The following is an 11,895-nucleotide window of genomic DNA, read 5'->3' on the forward strand; positions in this document are numbered from 1 at the left end:
ATTTGTGTGTGACTGTATACGAGGGTGAACGACTTGTCCCAGTTTTCCAGGGACTTTCTGCACTGAAAGTCCTGTGTCCTAGGAAACCCCTAGACACCAGGACGGCGGGCACCCCATAGCAACTCCTCTCTTCTCTGAGGGCCTTGTGTTTTCTCATCTTCATCTGAGAGGGTTGGAGCTGGTGTCCTCTAAGATTTTTTAAACGAGTCAGAGGGGAAAAGGTAAGGCGATGAAGGAAGACAGACTCGGGCCTTTCTGAGATCTTTATTCTTTGCGAAGGGCGGGAGGTGGACGCAGCCGGCTGGGCCTTGGTTCTAGTTGTTAGCTATGATCTGGAAAAAAGGGGGGGCGGTGGGGGAACAGGAGACAAAGTCGTCTAGTTAGGAGGACAGATTCCGGAACCAGATGGAACTAGGCTAACTCCCAGCCCTGCCACTCACCACTGGTTTGTGTGACCCTGAACGAGCGACCTGACCTCTCTGAGCCTCGGTTTCCTCATCTCTCTAGTAGGAGCAATAGCAGTCCTTACCAGGGGTTCTGACTCAACTCCGGGCTCACCTGGTCTATTCCTGTTATCATGAACAATACTGACCCTCTCTGACCTCCTGTCCCCAGTGGGATCTGTGCTCTCACCGGGGCCTGGACTGTCCCTTGTCACGGCTCTCTCCACCTTCTTTATTTTATTTTTATTTATTTGGTATTTGGGGTTGGACCCAGGGGCACTGAGCCACATCCCCACCCCTTTTTATTATTTATTTTAAGACAAGTTCTCACTAAGTTGTTGAGGCTGGTCTTGAACTTGCGACCCTCTGGCCTCGGCCTTCCCAGTTGCCGGGACTGGGAAGCCTCGTCCTCGGCACCCAGCCTCGCCTCCACCATTCTTGTCTATTTTCTCATCTGCCCCCCTTCCAGCGGCCGTTTGTCGGGCCTAGCTCTCTATCCCCCATAACGAGAAAGGGCCTGGTCCAGAGAAGACTCCACGAACACTCCTGAATCAAGGTCAGAAGCTGTTTAAACTCCCCAGAAAACGTGGAGGTTCTTGGGGCCCCATTACAGCAGGAAAGATCCCCAAAGCCCCGTGGAGTGTCCCCACAGGCCTCGACCCTGGCCTCAGGAGCCTCCCGGGCCCCCTCCAGGCTCTGTGGCTTCCGTCCAGGCCCTCCTGGCCCCTCCGCCTCCTCACCCCCTCGATCCAGGCATTGAAGGCCGAGACACGTGTGAACACGGTGGGCTTCTTGAGGGTGTTGCAGCCATAGGAAGAGACGAAGCTGGTCACACCATGCACCTGCCAGGAGCCATCTTCCGCGGGGCAGTTGAGGGGTCCTCCAGAGTCACCCTGGAACATCAGGGAGGGCTGAGCTGCATCTGGGCTTAAGGAATTGGTTCTGAACTTCGGAGCTTTTGAGCAACCCTCACATGAGTTGAATTCTCTGGGCATCGGTTTGCTTATTTTTTGTTCATTTTGGTACCAGGATTGGACCCAGGGGCCCTTAACCACTGAACCACATCCCCAGCACTTTTAATGTTTCATTTTGAGGCAGGGTCTCACTGAATTTCATAGGGTCTCATTAAGTTGCTGAGGCTGGCTTTGAACTCATGATCCTCCTGCCTCAGCCTCCCCAGCCGCTGAGATTACAGGTATGCACCACCATGCCTAGCCCAGTTTGCTTCTTTGTGATGGGAAAAAATAATATCTGCCTTATACAATTTTGTCTGGATTGAATAAGATGATATAGGATCTTAGCACAAAACCTTGTAGAGAAGAAGTACTCAAGAAAATGGCAGTTCCCATTATTAGCAGCTAATCATTAATATTGGGACCAAGGATTGAACCCAGGGGTGCTTTACCACTGAGCCACCTCCCCAGCCATTTTATTTTTTTTGTTTTGACACAGGGTCACGCTAAGTTACTTAGGGCCTCCCTAAGTGGCTAAGGCTGACTTTGAACTCCAGGTCCTCCTCTCTCAGCCTCCCAAGCAGCTGGGATTACAGGTGTGCACCACCCGCCCAGCACAAAGAGAATATTCTTAGCGTTTAGTTGTAATTTCAGAACCTGAGTTGACAGGACTTTGGAGGTTACTGTGCCAGGAACCCTGGCTCTGTTGATGGGGAAACAGTGGCCCCAGGTCAAGTTTGCACTTGAGCTGGCACGAGGATCAAGGGCTCCTGACTTGATCCTCAAGGGCTCATCCGTCCTGGGGGGCAGGATGGAGCAAGAGGGCAAGGCACCTCGTCCACCTTCAGGAAGGTGGCAGAGAACCTCAGGGTGCGGCCCAGCCCCCAGCACCACGGACAGGTGGGAGGGACTCACGTTGCAGCCGGAGCGGATGTCCCCACCAGCGCACACCATGGTGGTCTTCACGGAGAAGCCCCACCAGTCCCACTGGGAGCAGTGTTCATAGTCCACCACGGGCAGCAGCGCCTGCTGCAGCTTGTCCGGGAGAGGGCCGTTGGCTGCGGGGACAGAGAGGCCTGAGGGGGAGACCCGGGAGGCGGGGCTCGGAGCCCGACAGCGGGGGGCGTGCAAGGCACGCGGCTCCTCCCATCTAACGGCCCCCAGCAGGCACCCCAAAATGTTTGCTCCAACACATTCCTATTTGGGAGGATGGGGGACAAGGCTGCAGCTGGAAGGGATGGGAGCAAGGCGCAAGGACCAGTCCTGGTGTGTCCTTCGGCCCCGCCCTCGCCCTTCTGCCACCGTCCTGGGGCTGGCTAGAGGGGTCAGTACGTACTGTAGAGGCGGCCCCAGCCGCTGATGTAGCAAGGCGTCTCGTTGGGCAGGATGTCGCCTGCTGGCGGGAGCCTGGCGAGCTGGACGGTGTCCCCCAGCTGGGCGCTGTGTGAGAGCTTCACCAGGGCGATGTCATTGCTGGGGAGCGGTGGGGGGTCATCCAGAGCGGCCGGGGTCAGCTCCCACCTCCACTGCCGGCATTTCCGCCCCAGGCCCCCACTGCTGCCCTGCCATTAAACCTGCCAAGCCGTCCAGAGAAGCCCCAGACCCCCTTCAGCCTGCTGGCCTCGGCCTTCCTGGTGGTCCTGGGCCTGTTCCCCGATGGCTCTCGCACTTTAGCTACAGGGGAATCGCCTGGAAGGCTGGGGAAACACAGGTTGCTGGGTCCCGAGCCGGCGTCTCCAAGGCGGTGGGTCTGGGCCGAGAGGACTAGGAATGCAGGGCCCCCAAGGGCCATGGCCACTGCTGCCCCAGGACAGCACTCAGAGAAATACCGTCCTCTGCCTTCACCTGCCTGCTTGTCACTCAGGCCATTTCTCCAGGGTCTGATTCATCGTCTCTCTGTCACCCCGAGAGCCCTGCCAGGGCGGGCTGGGGTCTCACCCTCATGGCCCCTCGCTCCTACGCTGCGCCTTCAGGGGCTCTGCATCACCTCCGGCCTTCCCAGCCCCGGAGCCCTGCTCCATGGATGCCCTTGGACAAGCGGCAAAACTGCTGCCCAGAGGACAGCGATGTGCCCAGGCTGCTCAGAGCGGGTGCCGGGCCCGACTCTCAGTCCAGCGCCCCTCCCTTGGCCACAGCTCTGGGGACCCAAGCCTGGGCTTGGGGGAGGTGTGCCAGGGAGTCCTGGGTCCTGGCCAGCTCCTGTTCCTCCCTGGGCGCTGCTGTCCCCTCTGTAGGGAGAGGTGTGGTGTCAGTCCTCAAGGGCTCCGGCCTCCGCGTGGGGCCTGGGCCTCGCTGCTGGCAGACCCGCTCTCCCTGGGGGCTCCTCGGCTCAACCTGGGTCATGGAGGGACAGGTGGAAGAGCCCCGGGTCCAGCCTGGGTCCCAGCCTGGGTCACTCACCCACAGGCCACACAGTTGGAGTTCCAACCTGAATGCACGAAAAGGCCGTCGGGGTTGACCGGGATCACCTGCTCCGGGCCCTCCTTCTCAGCCCGGTCATACTCGCCCAGCACCACCTGGTAGGTCCGGGAGCTCCTGCCGGTGGAGGCGGGGTCAGTCGAGGCCTGCGGCCCACCTCCCTCTGCTCCCACACTCACCCACTGTCCCAGGCTACCTGAGCCTCACACAGGGGCAGCTGGGGAGGGACAGGGGCAAGTGAACTCACGAGATGCAGTGGGCTGCAGTCAGAACCCAGTCAGGGGCAATGAGGCTGCCGCCACAGGTGTGGTAGAAGTCCCCGTCCTTCTCATACTGCAGGGAAACCTGGTGGCCGTGGAGGAGAGAGCCTGAGTGGTCTGGGCTGGGGCACCAGCCATGACTTTATAGGTTGAATGCATACAACTCTAGAGGGCGCTGTCCACACAGAAAGAAATGTGCAGTGCAAACCCTGCACAACTGCTCCAGGTGGCCCTCTTGCTTTCCCTCTGGGATCATATTCTGATTTTATTAAAACTTTATGACCTCAGGCTCTGTGACCTCTCTGGGAACCCCAACATTCTCTGATCTCTAAGGCATCCCCAAACCTTCTGGATCTCAAGAGTTCCCCAAGGCCCTCTGTTCTAGCACCACCCGCTCCCACTCTTCTGACCCTCAGATCTCTCAAGGCCCCTGGGATCTGCTGAAGCACAGCTCACCCTGAGTTCTTTATCTCACTTCTCATTCCCTACACATTCCTGATTTTAGAAATTCCCTCCAGACCAAGGGTTGGCAAGTGATCATCCGTGGGCCAAACCAGGCTCCTGGTCTGTTTTTGTACATCAAGATTTACTAGAACAAACTCACACTCGTTCGTTTATGTGTTGTCTGTGACTGCTCTCGTGCTACAATGGCAGAGTTAAGTCACTGATACAGACACCATAAGGCCTATAAGGCCTACAATATTGACAGTGTGGTCCTTCACAGAACAAGCTTACTGACCCTATTCAGTTGGACTTTCTGTGATAACAGAAATGTTCTGTCTTTGCTGTCCAATATGGCAGCCACCATGTCCTGGTCTCCAATATGGCAGCCACCATGTCCTGGGACCCAATATGGCAGCCACCATGTCCTGGGCCCCAATATGGCAGCCACCTTGTCCTGGTCCCCAATATGGCAGCCTCCATGTCCTAGGCCCCAATATGGCAGCCACCATGTCCTGTTATCTTTGGTCTCCAATATGGCAGCCACTAGGTCCTATTGTCTTTGCAGTCCAATATGGCAGTCACTAGCTTCCTGTGGCTAATGAGTGTTTGAAACGTGGTTAGCACTGAAGAACTGAATTTTTAACATTATTTAATTTGAAATAAATTTAAATAGTCACTTGTGGCTGGTTTCTACTGTGGTCGACAGCACAGTGGCTCCAACCCTCTGGGCGTCCTTCCACTGGCCTCTAGAAAGCTGTCATCTTTTTGTTGCTCCCAGATCATATAATCCTGTTGTAGGATTCAAGGAATCTAGGAATGAGTCCCCCCAAATCTCCCTCCCTAAACACAGTGCCTGAAATTCCACCACTGGTGTGCCATATCCTTAAACATCACTCTCACCCCGGATTCTATTTTTAGATGGCAAAGGGCCCAGCAAGATGTCCCAAACGGCAAAACCTCCATGAGAAGTGGATTGTCCAAGGGTTTGGAAGCTGAAGCAGACTACTAGAAAGGAAGCAGAGCAGCAGGATGCTATGTGACCAGAGGCTGGAGTCCAGAGCCCACAGTGGGGACAAGCCTGGCTGCCATTGTTCCTACCTGCCAGGGCCAGCTGTAAGGAACCGCGTCCTCACCGTTGACAACACGGCCGGTGGACCTGTAGGAAGGTCGGCCACAAACTGAGGCTAGAGTGGAGAGGAGATGTGTCAGTCCTCCAGAGGGTCCCCAAAGGGAAAGAGGAGTTCAGGGTCCCAGGCATCTGTGTGCCACAGGTTGGCTGTGTGACTCCATACAAGCCCCTCTCCCTCTCTGGACCTCGGTAGCCACATTTGAACAAGCATCTGGACTAGAGCGGGGCTCCCTGCATCCCCAGAGTGTAGACCCCCTTCAGAGGGAGGATTAAATGGTGCCTGGCACCCAGCGAGCCCTTCAGAGTGATAGCTATCATCACAGAGAGAGGAAGCTTTGAGGGAAGACTGCCTGGGTTCAAAGTGCAGGTAGGTCACTTGTTTTAGGATGAGCTACTTTACTTCTCTGAGGGTCAGTTTCCCCATCCGTAAAATGGGGATAACTATACTGTCCCCATGGGACTGTCATGGGAATGATATGAGGTCATCTAAGAAAAAGCCCTGAGCATTCTGCCTGGCGTGGAGTAAGCCCTCAGTAGACATTATCCGTTAGCATTATGGTCAGTCAAGGGAGTCTGAGTAGAGGAGGTGGCCCTGAGCTGGACCGTAGTATGGCAGAGAGACCCAAGAGGCCATGCCACAGGATGTGAGATGGGTGGAAGGAGAGGGAGCAGAGAGTTGGCGTGTTTGGCACAGGAGTGGAAATTCCAACCCAAGCCACCCAAGCACAGGGTCCACACTGTCAACCACGGGACGTTCAAGGACTCCCACAGCCTTTGGGTGCGTGGGGTTTCAGCTGACCAGATACAGCTCCCCTCCATTCCCCCGATCCAGCACCCTGATGAAGGCCCCACAGCCATGTCCTGGGTCCACCGAGACTCCCTCCTGTGGAACCAGAGGTGGAGTGTCACAGGACCCAGGGCGGATGCAGAGTTCAAGGGCTTCCAGGCCAGCACAGCTCGGAGACACAGGTACAGGTGGGGTCTTACCGAGGGCCGCCAGCAGCAGGGAACTCAGCAGCAGGAGCATGGTGAGTTTTGAGATAGGGAAGAGTCATGGAGCCAGGGGCTCTAATATAAGGCAGAAGGCAGGCGGAAGGGGCAGCGGAGGGGCCAACATGGCCCCAGAACAGGTGGTAGAATACCAAGTTTCCCACGGCCAAGGCCACGGCTCTTCCCACGGCAGATTGAGGACCAACAGCCAATAGAAGGGTCCAGGGTTCCCTCCAACATGTGACCGCACAGGTGGCATTGAAGAGCCAACTGATAACAAGGGAGTGAGGAAAAGGGTCACATGGGAACAGTCAGCTTCTTCCAGGAAAGGAAGTGGCACTGGAGTGGGCAGAACTGGCCATCAGATCCGCTCTGTCACGTCCAGACTCGGTGACCTTGAGCACTCGGTTCAACCTCTCTGAGCTCCGATTCCTGGTCTCTAACATGGAATTAATATATCCACCTCAAGCACAGTAGAGCACCCCTGGTAATCTCGGCCACTCTAGAGGCTTGGGGCAGGAGGATTCCAGGTTCGAGGCCAGCCTCAGCAACTTAACCAAAGATTGTCTCAAATTAAAAAGGACTGGGAAGTAACTTGGTGGTAGAGCATCCTTGGGTTAAATCCTCCGTACCTTATAAAAAAAAATAATTTTATTGGGCACTTTCTCTATATAAATCCAGCCTGCTCTAGACCATGAGCTCAAGTCTAGTGGGGGCGGGGGGCCACGGTGAATCATAAATGAGCGAAGCCTGTTTCCAGCTGTGGCGATGGGTGCTGCGAAGGAAAACATCCGTGGCTGGGCTGGGAACCGGGGAGAGTGACATTTGGGCTGGGGGTGGGTACCAGACTGAGTCCTGAAGGATACGTGTAAGCCAGTCATGGGAAGTCCTGCCGGCAAAGCAGTCTGGGTGGAGGGCACAGCAAGGGCAGGTCTGGAGGCAGGAACGGGCTTGGTTTGTTCAAGAAGAAGGAGCCGGTGTGGCTGGAGCTTCCAAATCCACGTGGAGAGAGCGGGAGATCCTGCCCACCAAGAGGCAGCTCCTCAAGTGGAAGTCACACGGGACCCAGCTGTTCCACCCCAGGGCACATGGACCTCAATTTGTAGAAAAAGCTGTCGGTTATTAGAAGCAGCCTCCCGGCCCAGGGCCTGACATGTGGGAGAGCTGCATAGAATGTTTGCTCAACAAAGCCAGCCGGCCGGCCTCTCAGACTGCCGAGAAGCCCTCCTGTCACCCCTCAGCTCCCTGGGATGGTGCACGGCTTCCTTGGGGCACCTGCGTTTTGGAAGATGGGGGGAGGGCAAAGCTTAGCTGCGTTAAGAGGACCTCTAACCGTGGCAGGTGAGGCGCCTCGCTAGGCAGGATCTCTTCAAGGAGTGGACCCCTCCAGACACACCGCAGTGACATCCGCCACTGCAGTAGCTGGGCTCACACTGTGACACAGCAGCCCTGTCCTGTCCTCCCTCACCCCTGTCCCTGTGGGCCTGGGCATGTTCGATTGCCCAGCGTTGATGCTCAGAGCCTTTCCCCAGACCCTCAGCCAGGAGGGAAGAGGGAGGATCCAGGAGCTGGCTGCACAGAGAGGCAGGTCGGACCTCCCAGATGCCACCACCAAGGGCCCGATCCTGACAGGGCCTAAAACACCACCTAGTGCGACCTTGCTATCAGAGAGGGGGACATCACTCCAGAGAAAAGCGAGGACTTGCTCACGGTCCCCTGGTTTGTCTCTGCTTGACCTGGCAGAGACTCTCCCAAGGGCACAGGGGAGGGTTCAAACCCTCCCCCAACTTCAAACAAGAAGCCTCCTCAGCCCTTATCCAGGTGGCCTTGAGCAAGTCCTTGCCACACCGAAGGCTCCACAGAAAGACAGGCGGCCACCTGGCCTCTGCTTGGTCCCGAGAGAGATGGCCTTCTGAGGTCAGCTGTCCATCACCACCCCTTCCAGGTGGGTCTCATCCTTAAGGCATGTGGACAGCCCCCATCACCGCACTGCTGATTAACCCTGGGCGGAGGTGGTGGGCGGTCCTGGCCCGGGAGATGACCGAGTAAAGCCCTGGAGGACCTGCGCCCAGCCTGCTGCGGGAGGGGGTCCATCCCGCGGGCCTCGGCAGAAAGCAACGCGAGCCAGCTCTGGAGTGGGATGTGGAAGGGGAGGCCCAGTGGAGAGTGTGAGGAAGTAGGAGGCCGGTCTGGGGGGCCGGGAGACTACCCTGGAGGGTGGCCCATTGTGTCTGGTTCCCATTCAGGCGGAAGATGCACCGGGACCACATCTTTATTTGAATCCTCAGTGCCTAGAAGGGAGCTTGGCACATAGTAGGTATTCAACAGCACTTACCAAAGGAGGAGGCAACAAGAGCATCCACAAAGCTGAAGGGACTCTGTTTGTTTTGTAGTCCCAGGGATTGAACCAGGGGCACTCTACCTCTGAGCCACATCCCCAGCCCTTTTTCACTTTTTATTTTAAGACAAGGTCTCACTAAGTTGCTTAGGCCTCACTAAGTTGCTGAGCCTTTGCGATCCTCCTACCTCAGCCTCCTGAGGGGCTGAGATTACAGGCATGCATGACTGAAGGACTCTAATTGCCATCATCTTCCTACACTGAAAGTGCAGTTGACCCTGACATTCATACAGGACACAACTGGAGGCCACCGGCTCTGTGTCCTGGAAAAGCTCAGTAGCAGCTCTTGGATGGTGGCCCTGAAGAGCAGCTTCTAGAGGATGTGACGAGAGTTTCTGGATTGACAGACCCACCAGCGCAGAGCCCGCAGTGCTGTGGCGTCATCTCTCAGAACATTCAACAGAGCGTCAACAATCTGAGAAGACTGGGAAATACGAGGTCAAAGTTTGAATGATTCTTTCCTAGGGGGCTTCTCTGAGCCTTTCGTGTGGCAGTGTGAACTGTGAATGACACACAGTGGCCTCGGCCCAGGCCCCTCTGGAGCCACAGTGCCCTGAAGTTCCTCGGCTACCAGCCCCGTCCCTCTCCGATTGGCAGCCCAGCCCTGGGGAGGGGAAGGAGGCCCAGGGTCGAGCGGGTGCCCCATCTGCAGCACAAAGAGACCCTGAGGAGACCCAGGGCTGGGGCAGGCACAGGTGGCTCTTGTCTCAAGGAAGGTGCCGCCTCACCTGGAACCCGAGGGGGGTGTTGGGCAATGGGCACAGCCTCTTTCCCACGGCAGGTGCCATGGTTTCCGGGGGCGACAGGGTGGGGTGGGAGAAGCCCTCCCGCTGCCATGTGGGGAGGGACCGGAGGCGCCAGGGCCTGACCTTCCCCTGCCTCTCTTCCACCGCCCTCCTGGCAAGTACGTGTTGGACAAATATTTGCGGGGCACCTTCTAGAATCCAGACACACTTCCTGCCACCAGGGAGACCCTGTGCCGCTGCAGAGGTGCCTCACGGAGCCTAGGGATACGTGGGGATTAGGGGTGCCCTGCCGCTCAGTGCCCTGCTGGCGGGGGCCCCTGTGTGCTCTGGCCTTGGTGTGGTCCATGGGAGGTGCCAGCAGGAGACGGGAGGCCGGAAGGAGAGAGCAGCTGGGAGTTTGTTCCTCGGCTCCCACTTGTGTGCCCCAGAGGCCCTCGCTGGTGGCCTGCGGCCTTCTCTTCTCCCCGTTGCCGCTATCTCTGGGCTCCATTAACTGCTTCCTCCGTTTGCCTCTTCAGGCCTGGGGGTGGGATGGGTCCTCACTGTCACCAGCCTCCAGACACTTCGCTGGCCCTGTTAATTTATGCAACCCTGTCCCTGCTTCTACTAAATATTCCTCTGTTACCCTTTGGGGTTGACATCCGTTCCCTTCAAGACCCTGTCTATGAGGAGGGTTTGGGTGAGTGTAACTGAGGTCCTGAATAACACAGAAGAGAGACGTTTACTGCCCTCTGATGTCAAAGCCCATGCCAGTTCTGCGCCTCTGCTCTGTGGCATTCTCTGCTCTGTCTCAGGCTCCTCCCTCCCTAGGCAGGTCAGGTCATGTTCCCCCAGAATTCCCACATCGAAGCCTAACCCCTTTGTGTTAGTCAGCTTTGTTTTACTATAACAAATGCCTGAGATAATCACCTTATAGAGAGAAAAGGTTTATTGTGTTTTAGAGGTTTCACTCTGTGGTTGGTTGGTCCTGTTGCTTTGGGCCTGTGGCGAGGCGGCTCATCATGGTGGAGCACATGGAGGAGCAGAACCCCTCACCCTCAGCAGGAGCAAAGGAGAAGAGCAGGAGACCTTCGGTATCCCATAATCCCCTTCTTCAGCACACCCCCAGTGACCTGAGGACCTTTCCTAGCGCCACTTCTTACAGGTTCCACCACCTCCCACCTCCCTGCCATGAGCACCTGGGCCTTTCAGGGCCATTTGATATCCAAACCACAGCACCCAGGTACTCAGGTACTCTTGGAAATAGGGTCATCGCCAATGTAATTAATTAAGACAAAGTCCTTAGGCGTTGGCCCTCATCTCATATGACTGATGCCCTTACAAAAAAGGGAAATCGGGACACAGAGAGACCCAGGGAAAGGGAAGACGGCATTGACAAGCCAAAAGGAGAAGCCTAGAACCGTTTCTTCCCTCACAGCCCTGGGAAGGGATCAACCTGCTGACATCTCGATTTCAGATTTCTGGACTCTAAAATGGTGAGAGAATAAAGCCTGCTGTTTCAGCTACCAAGTTTATGGTACTTTTGCAGGAGGCTGTTACCAGGGATTGCACTCAAGGGCACTGGACCAATGAGCCACACCCCCAGCCCCATTTTGTATTTTACTTAGAGTCAGGGTCTCACTGAGTTGCTTAGCACCTCATTTTTGCTGAGGCTGGCTTTGAACTCACAATCCTCCTGCCTCAGCCTCCCGGGCTGCTGGGATCACAGCAGTGTGCCTCCGCGCCTGGCCACTTTGTTAGGGCAGCCCTAGCGATACAGCGATACAGCGAGAGATGGCTCTGATCGCCCTGCATTTCAGACAGAAAGGGAAAGGACCGGCTTCATCTTTTTTTTTTTTTTCAGTATTGGGGATTGAACTCAGGAGCACTTTACCCCTGAGCTACATCCCAGTCCTTTTGTTTTTTATTTTGAGTCAGAGTCTCACTAAATTACCCAGGCTGGCCTCAAAGTTACAATCCTCCCGGGATGACAGGCAAGTGCCGCCTGGCTAAGCAGCAGGCATTATCTTCAAGCACTCCACCTGGAATTTGCATACATCTCTTTGGCCTCCCCAGAAGTCAGCCCCTGGCCTCCTCTGTCTGCCTGGGAGGCAGGGAGGCGTGGCTTTCCCTAC

At 56.2% G+C, this 11,895-nt stretch overlaps 1 protein-coding gene across 1 annotated transcript; it reads right to left on the minus strand.

Moving 5' to 3' along the window:
* Nucleotides 1-230: 230 nt before the first annotated feature.
* LOC124994091 (proproteinase E-like) lies at nt 231-6,674 on the minus strand. The gene is made up of 8 exons (XM_047565790.1): nt 6,635-6,674; nt 5,617-5,702; nt 4,062-4,159; nt 3,797-3,931; nt 2,733-2,869; nt 2,312-2,454; nt 1,184-1,336; nt 231-332 (listed from the first exon to the last, which is right to left on the minus strand). The coding sequence occupies exons 1-8, from the start codon at nt 6,672-6,674 to the stop codon at nt 315-317; spliced, it is 810 nt and encodes a 269-aa protein (XP_047421746.1). The 3' UTR covers nt 231-314.
* Between the last annotated feature and the right edge of the window lie 5,221 nt (nt 6,675-11,895).

The sequence above is a fragment of the Sciurus carolinensis genome, chromosome 1 (assembly GCF_902686445.1).
Source record: "Sciurus carolinensis chromosome 1, mSciCar1.2, whole genome shotgun sequence".
Taxonomy (NCBI): Eukaryota; Metazoa; Chordata; class Mammalia; order Rodentia; family Sciuridae; genus Sciurus; species Sciurus carolinensis.

What these genes read in the sequence shown, in the direction of transcription:
- LOC124994091 (XM_047565790.1), bottom strand. Translation starts at nt 6,674, where the DNA reads ATGCTCCTGCTGCTGAGTTCCCTGCTGCTGGCGGCCCTCG. An exon ending in CCTGCTGCTGGCGGCCCTCG is followed by an intron (nt 5,703 to 6,634) that starts GTAAGACCCCAC and finishes TCTCCACTCTAG; the next exon opens with CCTCAGTTTGTGGCCGACCT. An exon ending in ACATCCGCTCCGGCTGCAAC is followed by an intron (nt 1,337 to 2,311) that starts GTGAGTCCCTCC and finishes CTGATGTTCCAG; the next exon opens with GGTGACTCTGGAGGACCCCT.